We start from the raw sequence: 21892 nt of genomic DNA, 5'->3' as shown, positions 1-21892 counted from the left end.
ATCGGTTACATTGTGATGTTTGGAGACCACATAAAATTCCAACTCATTAAGGTTTGCGTGTTTTTTTCTCACTATTGTTGATGATTTTACTCGATGTACTTGGATTTTTCTTATGCAACATAGATCCGAAGTACATCATTTGTTAATGAACTTTGTTAAATTCGTTCAAACTCAATTTCATACTACAATCAAGATAGTTAGATCAGACAATGGGACAGGTTCCTATCTTTGCAACCATTTTTTACTTCTTGTGGCATTGAATTTCAGCGCACTTGTGTCTATACTCCACAACAAAATAGAGTTGTAGAACGTAAGCATCGTCATATCCTAAATGTAACTAGGTCTCTTCTCTTTCAGTCACATGATCTACTTAATTTTTTGGGAGAGTGCATTTTAACTGCTGTTTATCTTATAAATAGAACACCATCACCATTGTTATCTAACAAGACACCCTTTGAAGCACTCTACAAACGACCACCTACATTTCACCATCTTAAAGTTTTTGGTTGTAAGTGTTATGCAACTGTAGTACATCCTAAGCAAAAATTTAAACCTCGGGCAATTCCTTGTGTTTTCGTAGGATATCCTTGTGGTCACAAAGGTTACAAGTTGTATGACATGCAATCTAAAAAATTCTTTATCAGTCGTGATGTTAAAGTTTGTGAAGATGATTTTCCTTTTTCATCTGCTTCACAAACTTTGACATTAGCTCATTCAACTCCCATTTTACCACTTCATGATCCATCCTACTCAAACATCCATTCTAGTCCTCCCTCATCTTCTATTCCTTCACCTACTACTTCGTCGTCTCCTCCGCCTTCTATTCCTTCTCTTGATTCACCCACTAATTCTAATCCTATCCAACCTGATACATCAGTTCCACTCCGATGTTCTACTCGTAGCAAACAGCCTCCAGCTTGACATAATGATTATGAGATGTCTTCTGGAGTCAATCATTTAACCTCTAGCTCAAGTCCAAACACTAGCACTAGGTATTCCCTTCGTTTTTCTCCTACTCAACGTGCTTTTCTAGCTCTTATTACAGTCCAAACAGAACCTAAAACATATGATGAGACAGTTGGCAACCCATTATGGCAGCAGGTTATGAATGATGAAATTGTAGCTTTAGAACGTAATCATACTTGGTCTCTCGTTTCTCTACCACCTGGCCATAAAGCTATCGGTTGTTGTTGGGTGTACAAGATTAAACACAACTCTGATGGTTCTGTCGAACGTTATAAAGCCTGACTGGTAGCAAAGAGATACACTCAGGTTAAAGGTGTTGATTACAAAGAGACGTTTTCTCATACAGCGAAACTTACTAAACTTCGTTGCGTACTCACTATTGCCGCTGCTCGAAAATGGTTCACTCATCAGTTGAGTGTTCAAAATGCTTTTCTCCATGGTAATCTAGATGAGGAAGTCTATATGTCTTTACCACCAGGTATTCGCCGACAGGGGAGAATATAGTATGTTGGCTCCATAAATCACTTTATGATTTAAAACAGGCTTCTCGCAATTGGTTCTCCATATTCTCTACCACTACACAAAATGCAGGCTACATTCAATCCAAAGCATATTACTCTTTATTTACTAAGAGTAAAGGTATCTCTTTCACTACAGCTCTTATCTATGTTGATGATATTCTGGTGACAGACAATGATTTCAAAGAAATTCAACATCTCAAGACTAGTTTACTCGAGAAATTCCTTATCAAAGATTTAGGGAATTTGAAATATTTCCTAGGCATTGAATTTTCTCGATCTATAAAAGGAATTTTTATGTCTCAAAGGAAGTATGCTCTAGACATTCTTCAAGACACAGGTCTTAGAGGAGCATGTCCAGAAAGATTTACTATGGAGCAAAATCTGAAACTTTCTTTAACATAAGGAGAGAAGTTGAATGATCCAAGTAATTACAGACGGTTGATTGACATATTAATATATTTAACCGTTACTAGGCTTGACATAGTGTATTCAGTTCGTATGCTTAGTCAATTTATGCATGAACCAAGAAAACCACATTGTGAGGTAGCTCTTCGAGTTCTGAGATACATCAAAGGTACCCCTAGTCAAGGACTTCTACTACCATCTGAAAACAAATTAAGATTACAAGCATATTGCGATTCAGACTATGGTGGTTGTCGAACTTCCAGGCGGTCTATTTCTGGGTTTTGCATTTTCCTCGGAAATTCAATTATTTCTTGGAAGTCTAAAAAACAAACCAATGTGTCTAGATCATCAGCAGAAGCCAAGTATCGAGCTATGGCAAATACTTGTTTAGAGTTAACTTGGTTAAGATACATTCTCCAAGACTTGAAAGTTCCACTATCCGAACTAGTATTATTGTCTTGTTAATCAAGCAACATTACATATAGCAGCCAATCCAGTCTTTCACGAACGTACGAAACACATTGAAATAGATTGTCATATAGTTCGAGAAAAGTTACAAGCTGGAATTATCAAACCGTGTTATGTTTCGACTAAAATTCAATTGGCAGATATTTTCACTAAAGCTTTGGGAAGACATCAATTTGATTTTTTGAAAGATAAGTTGGGTGTGATTACATACCCTAGGCTCCAACTTGAGGGGAGTATTAAAATATAATATTTGAAAAATATATTATAATAATTAGTTATGGAATATTCGTCCGTTAATATTTTATCTTAGGATTTGATTAGTAGTATATTTTATCTTATATTCCCTCCACATTTTTAGGTATTAGTTGGTAGCTTGTATCCTATTTAAAGATTGTGAACATTAATGAATATCGCACTTTTTATCCCACTTTTATTTCTCATTCTTAACATTATGAACTATATCTATTTTTGATTCGATATTCGATGATGTTTCATTTTTGAATTTCTTGTTTCGTTCTTTCTTATTGACTAAATTAATAAAAATAATCTTAAACATTATCCTTTATCTAAAATAAATATTCATAAATTTTTAAAAATTTCAATAGTGTAACTTCGAAAAAATCTCAAGAAAAAAATATTTGTTCAAAAATACCTTCAACTTTCAAAAACAATGTCAAAAATAACTTTCAAAAGCATTTAAAAATATCCTCAAGTTTTTTAAAAATTCATTAATACGCTAAACTTTTTTTAAAACTTCAAAAACATCTATAAACTTTTTTAAAACTACAAAATACATCAACTTTAAATAAAAATTCAAAAATATCTTTACAGTTAGTATTGCGTTTAAAAAGTATTCAAGAGATTTCAAAAGTAGCATAAAAAGTTTAAAAAGTTGTAAATCTAGGTAAGTTCATTCTCGGGTATCCCAATTTGACCTCTTATATCTTACTTTTTTTAAAACCAAATGAATTGAAATAAGTCGAATCGACGGTAAGTTCATTCTTGGGTACCCCACTTTGACCTCTTATATCTTGCTCATTTTCAAGTAATCACTAAATCGATGAAAAACGTTATTTTCAAAGAGTAGAAAGTTCAGGTTTTTTCCTATCTGTGTCCAGACGTAGACGATGATGGCATGACAACTTCAAAGCTTGCCACGTTAGCCCCTTGAGGTTTTCTTGAACATCGAGTAATAATTGGATTAGTTCACCTATTTTTACACTTTCTCTTACAATAAGTTTTGATGTTCCAAAAAATAGACTCAATTTGGGTCCTACCCAAGAAATTTGAGACTGAAACAACTTTGGAAAGGTAGCTAAAAGTGATCCCGAACACAATCGAACATGTAAACAACTATATGGGCGCACCTTTGCTCATAGATTAGAATGATTTATGTTAGGATCGCACAACAATGCACATACTCGATCTAGATGAATAGAAAGAACATGAGAGAGAAAATGTAAGGAAGAATATTGTCTAGAGGTTTACATTGATGACTTCTAACTAGAGAGGATACAGGGATTGAGAAAAGTACATCTCCAAAACACTACTAAATATAACCATATAATCTATACAAATATCTATCATATATTTCTCTATCAACTTTTTACTATAAATAGTTGTTTAGACCATTTTCTATATATAGTTTTACTGTCTATAACAATTAAATACAACTAAATAAGCTATAAATAGGCAGCATGCTTCATGTCCCAACCATTTTCGCACGGGTAGACTGATCCAGTCAACCAAGAATTCCATTCTCAAATGATTATAAGCACCATACCAATTGAGGATTTGCACAACCTCAATATTTTAACATCAACACATTTTGTCAACATGTTTGCTGGATTCTTTGCACCCTCTATCTTCTCCAAACACATCACCATTTTCAACTAACCTGCTAGTGAAATGATATCATCTTATGTGTTTTGTCTTTGAATGATAGACCGGGTTCCTTATCAACTGTAAGATACTATGATTATCTGTATAAAGAATCTTGTCGTGATGCTTCTTGCCCAATTCTTCTAGATATTCTATCATCCATATCATCTCCTTTCCAACTTCAGCTATTGCCATGTACTCAGCCTAAGTAGATGAAAGAGCAACACATTTCTAAAGCCTAAACATACGATCATTCATGATTTGCTTCAATTTGGTTGTATCCTCCAATTGTAGGGCCTCATCAAAGGGCTCTGGTTCCCCTTCATTAGTCAGCAACAGATAGTGTAATGAAGGTACATACCTATCTGGTACTCTGATATCTCTGGATGATCTTTTCAACACCTGCTCAAGTGTCACTTGCTCCACCTCTGGTTCCTCATCAACAGTTTTAGGAGTTCCTTGAGTATCTGCTACAACATCACTAGTGATTTTTTTTGCAACTCAACCTCAACTCCCACATCAGGAGTTCCTTGAGTATTTGCTACAACATCTCAGGATTCTCTTGTTCTTGACATCCCAAAACTTGTACCCGAACATGTCATAATCATAGCATATGAGGTAGCACTTCACAAGCTCAGCGTCAAGCTTGTCACTCTTCTTTGGATCAACATGAACATACGCAATACAGTCAAAAGTTCTAAAGTGAGAGTACTTGAGTTCTTTTCCTGTCCATACTTCTTTTGGCAACTTGAACTCTAAGGGTACTGACAGCCTTCTATTGATCAAATAGTTTGTTGTGTTCACAGCATCAGCCCAGAATGTCTTTGGTAGTCTAGAATGAATCCTCATGCTTCTTGCTCGCTCATTCAATGTTCTATTCATCCTTTATGCAACGACATTTTGTCTGGCCTTACACGAAAATTTCCTCATTAATCTAATTTTCCAAGCTGCACAAAATATTATAAACCTGACTTGTCGTACTCTCCTCCATTGTCAGACCTCAGAGATTTGATCTTCAAGTGGTTTAATTTTCAACCTCAGCTTTCCACTTCTTGAAGGTGACAAATACATCTGACTTGTGTTTCAGGAAATAAACCTATACGTCCCTACTGAAATCATTGATGAAGGTGACGTAGAATTTTGATCTACCAAGTGATGAAACTGGAGATAGTCCCTATACGTCTATATGGACCATTTCAATCACACTTTCTTTCGTTCTTTGGCTACCTTTGTGAAGCTAACTCATTTATGTTTGACCATGACACATCTCTCACAAAGACCCATATCAACAGATTTTAGGCTTTCTAAAAATCCTTACACAACCAACATCTTCATTCCTTTGACGCTCATATGTCCAAGTCTATTGTGTCATAGACTTGAATTGGAAGCACTCTCAACAACAGTATCTATGTTTATACACCCTGCAGTGGTGTATAAGGTTCCAGATTTTGTGGCACATGCTACCACCATAGCACCCTTCACGATCTTCCATGAACTCTTCCCGAACTCTGCTGCATAATCTGTGCTATCCAACTGACCAATGGAGACCAGGTTCTTCTTGAGACTAGGAATATATTTGACATTCTTTAATGTCCACTGATTTCCTGCGGGAGTTTTTATGCAGACATCCTTTTTCTTTCAATCTCCAAGGTTTAGTTGTCGGCAAGATACATCTTCTCAAAATTTCCTTACTTGGAGAAGAATGAAACAATGCACCTGAATCCAAAATCCATGACCCAATCAAACTGTCCACACGAAGGATTAGAACATCCTCAGTATCTTCTGTTAAATATATAGAAGAATCATTGTTATCTTCAGATTTGTGATTTTGTTTCTTCTTCAATTTTGTACATTTTGTCCGAAAGTACCCTTTTTCTCTACAATTTCAACACTTTACGTTTGATTTGCTTGGAGATTTTCTCCGGTTCTTTGATTTTGATCGCCCATGTTTGTTTGGGCTCTTTGATTTACTTCTACCTCTTTGATCAACACTGAGAGGATTGCCTGATGAATCTCAAATTTCCCATTTGTGAATACTTTTGCTGAGAATTACATCTCGAATTACATAAACTTCAGTTTATCAAATCCTCGTGAATTGTTGATCGTGACAACAACAGTATCCCATAACTTGGGTAAAGATGACATCAAAATCAATGCTTTAATTTCATCTTAAAAAATAATTTCTACCGAGCTCAATTGACTTACAATCATGTTGAACTCATTTATATGATTTGCAATATATCCACTTTTAGACATTTGTAGATTGAATAGTCTCTGCATCAAATGCACCTTGTTCATAGCCGATGGTTGTTCGTACATATTCGACGGCGCCTTTAATACGTTCGACGTCGTCTTCTCCTTGATGATGTTGAACGCCATGTTTTTGGACAACATCAACCAGATCAACCCTAAGCCTTAACGATCCTTGAGCTTCCACTGCTCCGTGGTCATGGTATCCATCTTCACCCCCAACAGGGATTCATGAAGATCTTTCTGGTGCAAATAATCTTCAATCTGCATCTTCAAGAAATCGAAATCGGATCCATCGAACTTCTCAATTCCAATCTTTGAGCTTTCCATATTCAAAGATAGTGGTGAATCACGCCTAGCTCTGATACTTAGGATCACACAACAACATACACACTTAATCTAGATGAATACAAAGAATATGAGAGAGAAAATGCAATGAGGAATATTGGCTAAAAGTTTATATTGATGACTTCAGGTATGTACACCAAGAAGAGAAAAATACATCTTCGAAGCACTGTCTAAGGGGTATATGTATGACTTCAGTTTACTATATATATAGCTTTACCAGATATAACCGTTTATTAGGCAGCAAGCTGCATATCCCAACCGTTTACCCAATTTTTTTATGGATTCTTACAAAAATGTTTATTATACTAGAAACTAAAACACAAGTTTCCACTTACTCAAGAAGTTTGAAGAAATTCCAACCTTAAAAAGGTCGTGAACCGAGCACCCAAACACAACCAAACGAGTAACTATTTGGAGTAAGTTTCCAGAAGAGTTTATAAGAGTCAATTAGGACCGTGAGCAACGGATTAATATTCATGTTTATAAGCCTAATTGACCCAAGTTTTATGAAAAATAAGCCTTAAAAAGCCTAAAAATAAACGGTTTACCAGATATAACCGTTTATTAGGCAGCAAGCTGCATATCCCAACCGTTTACCCAATTTTTTTATGGATTCTTACAAAAATGTTTATTATACTAGAAACTAAAACACAAGTTTCCACTTACTCAAGAAGTTTGAAGAAATTCCAACCTTAAAAAGGTCGTGAACCGAGCACCCAAACACAACCAAACGAATAACTATTTGGAGTAAGTTTCCAGAAGAGTTTATAAGAGTCAATTAGGACCGTGAGCAACGGATTAATATTCATGTTTAGAAGCCTAATTGACCCAAGTTTTATGAAAAATAAGCCTTAAAAAGCCTAAAAATTTACGGTTTAGCATGATATTCAATTTTATAATATCTAGTTGCATGAATTGTAAATTCTGGTAGTTTTATTATGCTCACAAGTACTTAAATATGCTTTATTTGATTTATTATTATTTATTTGAGCATGTTGATTATGATTTATGCCTATATATAATTTTAGATACAGGTTTGAAAGTTTGAAAGTTTGAAAACCTGTATGCGCCCAATTAGTATTTGAACGATTGTTATGTGCCCTAGAGTGCTTACCATGAATATGTTAGATCATAAACTATTGTTTTTATGATAATTTGATCCTAGGACTAGCTATTGGGTCACACAACCTTTTTGAATTGATCAAGTATCTTATAAGAACGTTTAGGGCATAACCCATACTTGTAAACGAACCAACAGGTGTTAGGGTCTACTTGGTACGCAGGAAATAGTCGTCACCCACAAGGAACTATAAGAGTATAGGATGTACACTACTGAGGTAGTCTTGGTTAAGCTTAGTGGGGAGTTATGACCTTATACTTTCCAAACCAAGGAGGGTGTATGAACAGGTAGTCTATTGTTCTAGTTTGAAAAGTAACAAACATATAATTACTGTTCCTAAACAGGTAATTCACTCCTCTAACTTGAGAATGGTAATGAACAAGTAGTCGTTGTTCCTAGACAGGTAGTTTACTGTTCTAATTTGAGAGATGTAAAAATAGTAGTTTATTGATTTAGCCTGAAAAGGCGAAGTGATGTTGCTTGGCATCCTTAGGAATAATCTTTTGAATATAATTAAGTAGGTAGTCAAGTGTGGAGTATGCAAAATATTCTAAGAGCAAAGGGTTTCCTTCATACTTAAGATAGAGTACTAAGGCCTTTCCATGGGCCACGGCCACAGTGACTTAGGCACACTTAGGGCAAGGTTCATTGTGAACCTTAGTAAACGTAAAATACAGAGTTAATAGTACCTAAAACCATCCAGATATGAACCCCAAAGGTGATAAAGTACTCCTTAGAGGAGGTAGGTGTAGGGTTTAGGTATCTAAGAACCTGAGGTAGCATAAACCTCGAGCACAATTTTGGCTAACTATAGGGATTGTTTGAGTATATATCTTCAAAATATGAGTATAAGAATAAGTCAGATGAGAGCCTAAAATTAGGTTACTTATGGAGTATTTTTAATACTCACTCTTGCTATACTTTCATTTTTAGGTGACCAGCAGATCTGTCTATGATGAAGGACGTGTTGAGCCGTGTGGCTATGGAGGGACCGTTGACCTGAGTCTTATGTGTACTTGTATATTTCTTTTGAAAATCCCTTTTTTAATAATATAAATTTTTATATTTAGAGTTGTGTGCGTGCACATACAAATATTTAATTTGTTTTATTTTTACATTTGTTTTGAACTTAGATATAATATTTAGAGTATATATTATTTATAGAATATATCTTAGATATTATATTTTATTTTCAATATTTAATGAGTTTATATTTTCTTCCTCGGAACGCATTACTTGATAGCTTCTATCTTATTTAAGGATATGAATATCAACGAGAATACAACCCCTTTGATTTCAATTCTATCTCTATTTCTCATTTTTAACCGAACTAAAAAAAATTATCGAAATTCTATCTTCGTGTCTACTTTATCGAAATTTTTTATCTAACTCCTCTAAAATCTTATCGAATCTGAGGAAAAATAGAAACTAAAAACTTGAAAATCTTACCTCTCGTTCTTCCTTGATTCTGGATTGTTTTGAGCGATCCAAGAGTCCAGACTTCATATCCTTTGACCTTTTGAGCAACTTTCATGAAGGGATCGTTGCTTGAAAACGACTCCTCGTGACCAGATCGAAGCACCCACAATGGTTTTCCTTTTTTTCAAATTGTCTTTTCTCTCTCTTCTTTCTCTTTTCTTTTTATTCTTCCTTTTCTTTTCTTTCCCACAGATTAGCCAATTGACTAAAATTGGCAGGCGTGAACCCAAAAATCCAACCCCAACTACAAAGGTAGAATTTTGGGTTGGGTTAGATTGTATTTTTTTTGGACCCAAGCTAGTTTGAGTTGATTCGAGTTTAGTGTGTAAAGGACTGGATCAACCCAACCCAACCCGATTAAATAAAAAGAAAGAAATTTTTTTTTTTGGTCGCCAAGTTCCATTGTCTTCAATACATTCTTCAAGTTTCATCATCTTCCAAGTCGTCGTTGCCTTTGCCCTTTCACTTTAGTACGTTTTCACATAGTCTGGTTCAGTCTCATCTGACGTCTTTAGTAGTAAGCACTTGGTTGTCGGTTGTTGATTGTCTCGACACTTAATTGTCTCAATTTTGTCGTCTTCAACACTCGGTAATCAGTTGTTTGGATACTCCATAGAAGTGAAAATAAAATATTTTCATAGTTGATAAGAACCTTTAACCTTAGTGAACATATATATGAAAATGAAACTGAGGTCGATAATAATATAGGTTTTGGTTTCAATTTATGTTTATTAATAATATAATATAGCACACTATGTTCATTGTTTATGAAACCCATGTTGATGAGAATGAGAATAATATAACCTATTATGTTGATAAGAATAATGTAGCACATTATATTTGATGTATAGAAAATTGAAGCCATAATGATAATGATAATATAGCATATTGATTCATGATAATAACGTAGCACATTAATTCTTATGTTTAATGTTTAATGAAATTCATGTTGATGATGGTAATATAGTATATTACATCGATGATAATAACGTAACACAGTATGTTTAATGTTTATGGTTTATATAAATAATTTATAATTGAGTCATTTTAATGCATATTGTGGTTATTGTGTCATATTGGGATGAACGTTTGAATCATATTAATTTCACTTTACTTTTTATTGATTGAAAATAATAGTGCTTGTGGATGTAATTTTGAAACTTCTCCATTTGGCTCTAGTAATTACAAGTACAATGCAACCAAGCCACCATTGACTACACCATTTGAATCTAGGAAAAGAAAATCATGTAAATGGTGAGACCATTTTACCAGACTAAAGAACAATAATAAGAGATATATGCTTGTGATACTAATTTGAAACTAGCACATTTGTGGAAACACTTAAAAAAAACATGTAGTCATTTAATATTGTTACTTCATTGTTTAGTCAAACAACACGTAGAGCAACATGTACTAAGATGATCTTTATGGATGAGTTGCTGTTTAAATTTATAAAGAATAAGGGTTTCAGATTGTTTTGCAATACTATATGTTTAAGTATATTGTCCACTTTGGCCCATTACATATCGTCGCTAGTCTACGGTTTTAAAATGTGTCTACTAGAGACAGGTTTCCACGCCCTTATAAGAAATGTTTCAAGATTTAGTCTGTGTCTACTAGGGACAGGTTTTCACGCCCTTATAAGAAATGTTTCAAGATTTAGTCTCCTCGCTGAAACATCGTCCGGTGTCTAGCTCTGATACCATTTGTAATGGCCTAGACCCATTAATAGTAGATATTTTCCACACTCTTATAAGAAATGCTTCGAGATTTAGTCTCCTCGCTCAAACATCGTCCGGTGTGTAGCTCTGATACTATTTGTAATGGCTCAGACCCATTAATAGTAGATATTTTCCACACCTTTATAAGAAATGCTTCAAGATTTAGTCTCCTTGCTCAAACATCGCTTAGTGTCTGGCTCTGATATCATTTGTAATGGCCCAGACCCACTCCTAGTAGATATTGTTTGTTTCAACTTTCTTTTTTGGGCTTCTCCTCAGAGTTTTTAAAACACGTTACTAGCGAGAGATTTTCACACTCTTATAAAGAATGTTTCGTTCTTCTCCCCAACCGACGTGGGATCTCACAATCAGCCTCCAGAACTTCATTCGGTTTCATTAAACTTTGCCAATGTTACCTTTTGCAAATCAATCTTATTCATAAACANGAGATTAAAGAAAGAACAGCATGAACCCTGAAAATGCAAGGGAGATCATGGCGCATCTCAATCCTTTTCTATCCTATGGATTCCTTTGTGATTCAAGCGAATGTTTTGTGTTCATCTCATCTTTATCAGCTTCTGCAACTTTGTGCCTTGATCTTGTGCTTGCTGACCTCCTCAACTTTTCATCTGGGCCTGATCTCAGCTCATCAGTGGCTGCTGCTACGCGGCTACTTGTCTTGGAATTACCTTTCTCTTGCTCAAAGAACAACACTTGCACAACTGTTCTTAGTGGCAGCCGCTCGTTCTTTACTGCATGAGCACGTACATCCGCCGACAGCTTCTGGCAGTTCAGAACTCGACATAATCTCTTTTTATCAGCTTTGCTTAGATATGGATGCTCCTGCAAGAAATGAGATCCCCAAGCATTTAGGAGCGGAGATTAGGATGATCAAAAAAAAAAATTTTAAATATTCACTCATTCATACCGTGCCGTGTTTGTTGGACATGACCCTAGATCGGAATTATGTGGAAACAAGTAAAAGAGGCAAAGGAACACTTTGAGGGAGATCTTTTGGAGCAAAGAAAGGTTAAGCACTTAGCTCTTAATTCTCTCTGTTGTTGTGAAAAGAATAACTTTCTCCCCTCAAGCTAACGATCTTCCTAATTAAAGCATAAGACTTAGTCTAAATCACAGAACTTGGTCCACAATTGGGAAACTACGGCCAGTTCTACTATAGTTGCTCCATGAGTTAGTAACTAATCCTACCAACCATTCTACTAAAATTACTCCGGAAGTTAGTGACTTATTCTACTAAGTTAAGTTGATAAGTTCCCAATCTCCTCTGTCAACTTGATTTTGTTCAAGATTCTTCACTCCCAGCCATTCCTGCATCTCTGCAACCTTAATCCTTGCTAGAGTCTTCGTTAGAATATCAACATGTTGCTCTCTAGTGCATACGAACTCCACAACGATTTCTCTTGACAACACACTTACGGATAAAGTGGAAGCTAGTGTCAATTTGTTTGCTGCGTCCGTGAAATACTAAATTCTTCATCAGTGCAATCACAGATTTGTTATCAACATAGAGAGTTACTGGGTTTATTTCACTTCTAGCCACTTCATTCAACAAATTTCTCAGCCACAATTCTTGGCACGATGCTGCAGTTGCTGCCATGAACTCGGCCTCACAGGAAGATAGTGCCACAGTTCGCTACTTCTGAGATTGCCAAGAGATGTTCCACGCCCTCACAAAAACTTGGCCTCAAAGGATGTTCCACACCCTGGCGCTTGCCATAAACCGTCGAGGGCCTTTGACAACTTGTACACTTTGTGCTCTTCGGCTTTGATGACGAACCCTTCAGGTTGGACAACATACACTTCTTCTTGGAGGTCATCATTTAGGAATGCTGATTTGACGTCCAAGTGATGGACCTCCCACCCATGTTCTTCTCAATGGATTCAAGCTCCTTTTGCATAGCCTCCTACGACATCGTCTCAGTTATTGCCTTACAGTAGGTTGTCGGCTCCTTGGCTGCGAGCAACACTAACTCATTGGGATCCAATTCTTCTTCAAGTGTATCCGCATAAATTTCAACAAGAGAACAAAACTTCTTTGGTTCATCCTCTGTTGTGGATCCTCTTGTGCTCTCGTCTAAGCTCTCTTGTTCTAGAGAGTCCATCACGCCTATTGGTATCACCGGTGATGACATGTGTGTATTTGTTGGTATTGCTGTAAGGGCACTTTCTAGGTCTCTTGCATTTACCTCTTCTTCTAGAATAGTGAACTCTATAACAATCTGTTTGTTATTGTCAACACTGCACCAATCCCACTTCTTCTCTTCTTCAAATGCGACATCTCTACTTGCATGAATTTTCTCATGTTGCGGATCATACAACTTGTGTGCCTTAGTTCCATCCTCTACGCCAAAGTACACCATCTTTTGGCTCCTATCATTAAGCTTTTTAATATATGACTTTGCAGCCTTAACATGTGTTGTACAACCGAAGACTCTTAGGTACTCAAAGTGAGGTGTCTTGGCGAACCATGCTTCGTAGGGGCTACAAGTGTCCAGCGCCTTTGTCGGTAAATGATTTAGAAGATAAACTGCATGTCATATTGCCTAGCCCCTAAAAATCGTCGGGACTTGCATGCTCTTGAGTAAGCTTCTTGCAATGTTCATTATAGTGTGATTTCTTCGTTTGACCACACCATTTTGTTGTGTAGTGTACGATGCAGTGAGTTGATGCTTGATATCTTCCTCTTTGCAAAACTTTGAGAAGTTCTGGGATAAGAACTCGCCACCTCGGTCGGTGTGCAAGGTTTTCAGCTTTTGATCAGACCCGTTTTCAATGTGTCTTTTGAATTTCTTAAACGCACATAATGCCTCTCTCTTTTCTTTGAGCATGTACACCCACATCCAACGACTATAATCGTGAACAAGTAAGAGAAAATACTTATTACCAACAATCAATAATTGGGTGATCGGGGAACACAAATCTGCATGAACCAATTGCAGTGGTCACTCAGCACGGAAACTAGTTTGTGATGAGAATGACAGTCTTGCTTGTTTGGAGACTAGACAACTTTCACATAGCTGGTCCCGGTGTATGATTTTGGGTAGCCCCATAGTCATCTTCTTCTCTCCCATCATTTTAAGCATTTGAAAGTTCACGTGTCCAAGTCTTGCATGGCATAGCCAAGTTGTGTCTGCAAGTTTTGTCAATAGAGAGATAGGCTGGCTGGTCTTTAATAGTATCCTATATAGGCAATATGCGATCGTTTTATCTTCATCAACAAGGTTCCATTTATGTCGAACATCTCGAGGAACGAGCCAGCTAACTCCACTCTATTTCCTTCTTCCGTCATCTGACCAAGACTGATAATGTTACTCTTCAAGTTTGGGATATAGTATACCTTGGTCAGTAAACGGTTGTCACCATTCTTACACTGGAACAAGATGGATCATTTGTCTTGGATCGGTACAATTGATCCATCGCCAAACTTCACGTTTCCAATGAGCTTCTCATCAAGCTCCTTGAACTTAGTTTGATCTCCGATCATGTGGTTGCTTGCTCCATTGTCAAGATACCACATGTTGGTCTCTATTCGGTCTTCTCTTTTTGTAAGAAAGTTCATCATAACCTTCTCTTCGTTGAGCATCAACAGGTTCGGCATCTTCTTGACCAATATTAGTGCGGGCTCTTGATCCTGCGTGAGTGTCAGGTTTGCCTCTTATGCTTCTTCTTGCAGCACTCTACCGCATAGTGCCTATCCACAAGAGTAACACTTGATCATGCTCATGTCCTTCCAAAGGTTGGAATTGTCATGGGTTTGTGAGGTATTCTCACGGCCTTCTCTGCCATCATGTCCACAGCTATATCCACGACCTCTGTTTTCCTTATTATGGCTAACACGTCTCTTCGTACTTGAAAAAAAGGAGTCAGCCGCATTGTTCCTTTTCGTCCGAGTCAACCACTCCTCATGTGTGAGTAAGAGGTCTTTCTTCTCCTCTTTGTCTTAATAACGACGAAGTCTCTCCTCATGGACCTTAAGACGATCAACAACCTCCTCAACTGACATGTTCTTGAAGTCATCAAACTGCTCAATGGAGGTAACAATTTGCATGAATCTTGGGGAACAGCTCGAAGGAACTTCTTGACGATGGAGATCTCTTCACCATATCACCTAATGAACGGATGCCGCTAACGATCGTTGTCAACTTCATGGCAAAGTCATCTATTAACTCACCGTCTTCCTGCGGATAGCCTCGAACTCACTCTTCAAGGTCTGCACCTTTGCTTCCTTGACACACTCCACACCCACATGCATTGTTTGCAGCGTCTCTCACACTACCTTTGTCGAGTCCTTCTCTGCCAACATGAGAAGAATGTCCTTCGGGACTGCTTGGTAGATGGCGGCAAGAGTCATCATGTCCTTACGCTCCTCAACGTCACCATGCTTGATGGCGTCTCACACGCCTTGTGCTTGTAAGTTGACACGCATCTTTATCGACCATGTTGCGTAGTTACTATTTGTGAGTAACGGGTACTGGAGCGTTACACTCCCCTCCTTTCCGCTCTTTATTGTTGTCACTTCTCCTCCGGTGACTTTGTATGGTGACAACATTTGTTTTGGCATCCTAGGAGCTCTGATACCAAATGTTGGATGTGACCCTTGATCGAAATTATGTCGAAACAAGTAAAAGAAACAAAGGAATACCTGGGAGAGAGATCTTTTGGAGCAAAGAAAGTTTAAGCATTTAGTTTTTCAATTCTGTTTGTTGTTGCGAAAAATCATAATCTCATGAATATTTACGGTGGAGGAAGCACTAACTAGCTTTCTAATCTTTCTCCCCAAGTTAAGAACCACCAACGATCTTCCTCATTAAAGGATGAAACTTAGTTCACAACCACAAAACTTAGTCCACAATTTGTGAACTACTCCCAATTCTTCCATATATCCATAGTAACTTATTATACTCCGTCTAATAAATTTGTCCTAAAGTTACTCTATAAGGTAGTGACTTATTCAACTCAGTCAAGTTTATAAACTCAAAGTATTTACCTTGAGAAAGATGTTGATTGCTCTGTAAACATCATCGTGATTCGGCCGGGCAACGTCGGGCAAAGCTTCAGCAAGATAAATCATCTTTGCAACAGGCATGTTTCGATCTCTAGCAACCATTTGGAGATAAGAGTCAATGAGCTTCCCAACTTTTCTAATAGATATCAAAAGCTGAGCATTTTCATCAGCCGCCGGCGACTGTCGTCTCCACGCCATTAAGAAGCTCTCTAAAACAGCCACAACCAAATCAACATCATGGCAATGCTCATCGCCACCATCATTGGAGGCAGAATGTGAAGCAAAAAGTAAGTCGCTCACTGTTGCCTCTTCCAACAGGGCGCTGCATCGCCTTATAACCTCTGTTTTTGTAGCTGAAGAGGCTCCCAAGAGATTTGCAAGGCTGAGTAGCCGAAGCGAGAAGCTTACTGATATTGATTCTTGATCTGGGGGTATGAGGCTGATTAGGGTCTCGAGGATTTGCCGATTCTTAGCTGAATTTGATTGGGCTGAGATATCTGGAAGCCACCGACAGGCGTAGACGTGTAAAGCTTCGCCGATTAGCGGCGGCGGCAGCATGCATGTTGATGAAATGGCCACGATTATACAGCGGAATAGATCGATGTCTAGATCGGCTATGTCCTCTGTCCACCAATCTTTGGGAACAGAGCGGTGGGTTTTCTTGTTGTAGCCTGGTCTGGTGTAAGTGTAGGACCATGTGACCTGCAACAAAATTGATAAGTTGGGGAATTTGAGGAAGGAAAAGGGGAAAAGTGTAAGAGGATTGCTCGGAGGGAGTTTACATTGGCTAATTTAGGGAATGATCATCCGTTTATAAGTAAGAACGAATAAAGGATCTAGTTTGTTCGAAGATTTCAGAGAAGGAGTCGAGCCTTGACTAAGGAAAGTTGTTTGAGGGCTCCATAGGCCTAAGGGGAGGCTCTATAATGTATTTTGTTCGAGGGGAGAATTGTTAAGGATGGTTGGGAGGGAGTCACATATTGGCTAATTTAGGAAATGATCATGAATTTACAAATAAAGAATACATCTTCATTGGTAATGAAACTTTTCCGTTTTAGAGAAGCCTAAAACAAAGCCGCCAGAGCTTATGCTCAAAATAGACAATATCATACCACGGTAGAGATTCATGATTCCCAACATGGTATTAGAGTCATGCCCTTAACTTAACCATGTCAACAACATCCTCAAATATCGAACAAAGAAGTTGAGACCCTCGAAGGTGTAGTCAAAAGTGACTCTAAGTACCGAACAAATAGTGTACTTTGTTCGAGGACTCCGGAAAAGGAGTCGAGCCTCAATTAAGGAAGGTTGTTCAAGGGCTCCATAGGCCTCAGGGGAGACTTGATAGTGTACTTTGTTCGATGGGAGGATTGTAGAGATGGTTGGGAGGGAGTTCCACACTGGCTAATGATAATATCATACCATGGTAGAGAGTCGTTATTCCTAATAAAAAGTTCGACAAACCCATTTGAGATTCAAACCTTAGAAGGTGGAGTGAGGATTTTCTCGACGATTGAATCGATACATTTTCTGGTGATTCCAAGATTGTCGGACCATTCCGAGAGGCCAACAGCAGAACGAAGCGCGACAATGGTGTCCTTCCAACCAGCAAGGATGCAAGAAAGAAAGAAAGTTTCAAGCTTGGCGATGAAGTTCCCATTATCTGTGGAATCGCTCATTTGAAGGAACTTAGCAGCACAGAACGCAGAGACAAAGTTATGGGCACTGAGATTTATAGTGATTCCATAGCAGAATTTGGCACAGAGCTCAAAGGCTTCTTCTCCTCCAGGAATGTCGTGGAGTTCAATACTGATTTTGTCAGCATTGTTGGAGCAAAGACGCTGTAAAAGGCCGCAATTGGGCAGTAGTGGGAACTGCAGCTAGCAAAATCCAGCTCGGTTAGCTCAAAAAAACATGTCGGAAAAAGCAGTTTTTGAAGAACATCATGGGATGAGTTGAACGAACCTTGTGAATGAGATATGTAATGTTGTTTATTTTGATAATAAGATCAGTGGGTGCATCAGAAATGACAGTCCTGCAATGAAAGCTTGATTAAAAAAAGGTGGCATGTGGGTTGAATTATGTTCATATGAATGCATTCATTACCTTGTAGCTTCTTCAGTGTAGAAGGTGTCCGGCCTTGTTCCTAATTTCATGAACTTCATGGCTCTAACTCAGTTGAAATGGTAGATTTCTAGCCACACACCTTCCATAATCATACAAATTAGATAACATCAAATTCTCAAAAGGTATAATATAATGATTTACAAGCTTGATACATGGATTTGCTTAATCTGTAATGAAAATTAAGTTAGACGACATTTCAAGAACTGGAAACGAACTCCTTCTATACTATGGACTCTCTAGTGGACTCTCTAATAGATGTTGTCTCCTAGAAGAGGTTTTCACATTTTTATATTAATCTCCAACCGATGTGGGATCTCACAATCTATTCTCTTCGGGGTCCAGCATTCTTGGTGGCACTCGTTCCCTTCTTCAATCGATGTGGGACCCTCAATTCACCCTCTTCGAGGCCCCTGATACTCGTTTCCTTCTTCAATTGATGTGGGACCTAAATTCACCTCCTTTTGAGGCTTAGCTTCCTTGTTGACACATTGCCCCGTGTCTGACTCCTATACCATTTGTAACAGCCCGAGCCCACCGCTTGCCAATACTATCCTCTTTGTGTTTTCCCTTTCGGGCTTTCCCTCAAGGTTTTAAAAGCGCGTGTACTAACGAGAGGTTTCCACACCCTTATAAAGAATGTTACGTTCTCCTTCCCAATCGATGTGGGATCTCACAATCCACCCCTTTCGGATCCGAGCGTCCTTGTTTGCACACCATCTCGTGTCCACCTCCTTCAAATCTCAACTTTCTCGTTGGCACATGGCTCATGTCTAACTCTGATACCATTTGTAATAGCCCAAACCCACCGCTAGCAGATATTGTCCTCTTTAGACTTTCCCTTTCGAGCTTCCCCTCAAGGGTTATAAAACATGTCTACTAGCAAGAGGTTTTCACATCCTTATAAAGAATATTTCGTTCTCTTCCCCAACCGATATAGAATCTCACCGTTTATTCCCTTAATCAAATCAAATAATCAAATATTTCATGTGTTTAAAGGAGCATCTACACCAACCCTATATCAAACAAAAATCAGGAAAATAAAAAGAAAAGATGGGAAATGAAGATCTATTACATGAACACTAAACATTAAGGGAAAAAAATGAGAAGAATGTTGTTTGTTCTTGAGAGAGAGAGAGAGAGAGAGAGAGTTATAAGCATGGAAGTGCGGTCTGTGCAATGACAGGCAAATGGGGTAAAGAGAAGACACTGAAAAACAAAAGGCTATATATTGTGTGGCCACAAAAACAACCAAACCCTCCCTTTGGGGTTCTATTTCTTCAATTATTTCCCACTTTTTCTCAAAGTAAACTATAAAACTTTATGAATTGGATGAAACCAAACATGGGAATTAATGCAAAATTGTGAAGAACATGAATTAAATGAAGAACACTATGAGATGGGTTTCCTTATTTTTGTGATTGGAATGGAAATTATCAAACTTTTTGTTGGAATTGAAACCAAAAAGAGTTGAAAAAGGTACCGTATGAAGAGAGAGAGATCAGTTGATAGAAAAGCTTGTGCAAAGTTGATCCATGGTGGCAGCTGCAATCAAATCAATATAAAACAAGCGATGAGGAAGAGAATTGGTTGGAGTGTGGAAGAGGAGCAACGCTGTGTTCATGCAATATATTATATATTGGAAGAGATGGAAAAGAAGTGAATACAGCTTTGTGGGTTTGAGTATCAAACTCATCAACAAAAGGGTAGCATATTAAAGAATTGGAGAAAGAGAGAGAGAGTGGTTGGTTGGTTGGTATTAGTCAACATGGCAATGCATCAAGGCACGTACGTTATGATAAGGTGCTTGAATAGAAAGAAAGGCCACATGAGCGAACTAGGTTGTAACAGTTGAAGCCCGCCGTTAACAGGTATTGTCTTCTTTGAGTTTCCTTTTCGAGCTTTTCCTTACGGTTTTTAAAACACGTTTATTAGGAAGAAGTTTCCACACCCTCTACTCTTAGCATATATTGTTCTTTTTAGGTTTTTCTTTTTAGGGTTTCCTCAAAGTTTTTAAAATGCGCATTTTAGGATTTTCTCTCGAGGTTTTTAAAACGGGTTTGCTAGAGAAAGGTTTCCACACCCTCCACCACTAGTAGATATTGTCTTTTTTGGGCATTCTATTTCAGACTTTCCCTCAAAGTTTTTTTTTTTTTTTTTTTTGCTAGGGAGAGGTTTTCACACCTTGCAACGCAAGTAAATGTTGTCCTATTTGAGTTTTCCCTCAAGGTTTTTAAAACGCGTCTGTTAGGGAGAGGTTTCCAAGCCCTCCACCGCTAGTAGATATTGTCCTCTTTGGGCTTTCCCTTTCGAACTTTCCCTCAAAGTTTTAAAATGCGTTTGCTAGGGAGAGGTTTCCACGTCCTTGACCACTAGTAAATATTGTCCTCTTTGAGTTTTCCTTCTCGAACTTTGTCTCAAGGTTTTCAAAACGCGTCTATTAGGAAGAGGTTTCCACACCCTCTAACGCAAGCATATATTGTCCTCTTTAGACTTTCCCTTTCGAGTTTGTCTTCAAAGTTTTTAAAACGCGTCTACTAGGAACTTATATAAAATACTTCATTCTCCTCCCCAATCGACGTGGAATCTCCTCCCCAATCGACGTGGAATCTCACACAGATATACCAATATTGATATGAATATTGTGTGCGTAGGTAGGCACCAAAGAGGAAGAAAATGGAGGTGAATGATTGAGTTGAGAAAAGGCATGCAAAGGGGAAGTGGGGAAAAGAAGAGTTGTTGGAGAGTGCTACCAATTAAGTGAAAAAACGAAGCGAAAGATCCCCACACACACTGCCTTTCCTCATCATGCTTTCCCCCACTAATCCCACCCTACATTCTTCTTATATTCTCTTCTTCAACAATTCTTCTCTCTTCTCTTCATTTCTATGTCTCCCACGTGTCTCCTTTTTTCTTCTACTTTCTTTCCTTTCCTTCTTTTAACCAATAAAACTACCGCCTAAATTTCCAAATTTTAACCTCAAACTCTACCTTATCTTATGGAACTATTAACTCCAAAACGATTCATATTAAATGTCTTCTTTACCGCGTGAAATTTTTCGGATTACATGAAATATATTGATGTATGTTGGTTCTTGTTTCTTTTAAATCATACAAGTAACAGAACAATTTCCTTTTTACTATAATCTCTTGAGTTGTATTTGGAAGGAGCCTACTGTATTTTGAGTTGTATTTGTCTCACTATTTCTATAAAAACGACTGAGATCTTTTAAAATCTACCTATTAAGGAGAGGATAGGGTAAAGATCACGATACATGTGTTGAAGATTTTCTTAATTGTAGTCTTGCATATGACGTTCATCCATTACTTTCTTGATTAAGTTTATGTAGAATATGTTTTAGATTTGTGTTGAAGCTTGGTATACTTGATCGCAATGAGACCTGATATTTCATTTGTCGTATGTATGTTAAGAAGATTTATGACAAGCTCAAGAAAAGTAAGAAGAAGGTAAAAGAGTCTTTCATTACATCCATATTCTGGTTGTGTTTTTATTATTGGTTCGGGTATTTTTTTCATGTGGTTCAAAGAAACAACTCATTGTCGATCTTTCTACTAAAACAGA

At 37.6% G+C, this 21892-nt stretch overlaps 1 protein-coding gene across 3 annotated transcripts; it reads right to left on the bottom strand.

The window, feature by feature from the left end:
* Positions 1–11614: 11614 nt before the first annotated feature.
* Positions 11615–20082, bottom strand: LOC111784566 (BTB/POZ domain-containing protein At5g47800-like). Of its 3 annotated transcripts, XM_023665229.1 has the most exons (7): positions 20035–20051; positions 19791–19802; positions 18292–18389; positions 18151–18220; positions 17667–18065; positions 16168–16887; positions 11615–12002 (listed from the first exon to the last, which is right to left on the bottom strand). In XM_023665229.1, exons 3-7 carry the CDS (start codon positions 18348–18350, stop codon positions 11679–11681), a joined length of 1572 nt encoding a protein of 523 aa, XP_023520997.1. In that variant the 5' UTR covers positions 18351–18389; positions 19791–19802; positions 20035–20051; the 3' UTR covers positions 11615–11678. The 3 variants fall into 3 exon arrangements, with proteins under 3 accessions (XP_023520997.1, XP_023520996.1, XP_023520998.1); XM_023665228.1 differs by having other exon boundaries at positions 18292–18391; positions 19793–20082; XM_023665230.1 differs by having other exon boundaries at positions 17667–18059; positions 18292–18391; positions 19793–20081.
* Between the last annotated feature and the right edge of the window lie 1810 nt (positions 20083–21892).

The sequence above is a fragment of the Cucurbita pepo genome, unplaced genomic scaffold, assembly GCF_002806865.2.
Source record: "Cucurbita pepo subsp. pepo cultivar mu-cu-16 unplaced genomic scaffold, ASM280686v2 Cp4.1_scaffold000235, whole genome shotgun sequence".
In the NCBI taxonomy this organism is placed as follows: domain Eukaryota; kingdom Viridiplantae; phylum Streptophyta; class Magnoliopsida; order Cucurbitales; family Cucurbitaceae; genus Cucurbita; species Cucurbita pepo.
This window is presented reverse-complemented; position numbering and strand designations above follow the sequence as displayed.

What these genes read in the sequence shown, in the direction of transcription:
- LOC111784566 (XM_023665228.1), bottom strand. Translation starts at nt 18,350, where the DNA reads ATGAAGTTCATGAAATTAGGAACAAGGCCGGACACCTTCTACACTGAA. An exon ending in TACACTGAAGAAGCTACAAG is followed by an intron (nt 18,221 to 18,291) that starts GTAATGAATGCA and finishes CTTTCATTGCAG; the next exon opens with GACTGTCATTTCTGATGCAC. An exon ending in TCCTCACTCCACCTTCTAAG is followed by an intron (nt 16,888 to 17,666) that starts GTTTGAATCTCA and finishes ATTTTGTTGCAG; the next exon opens with GTCACATGGTCCTACACTTA.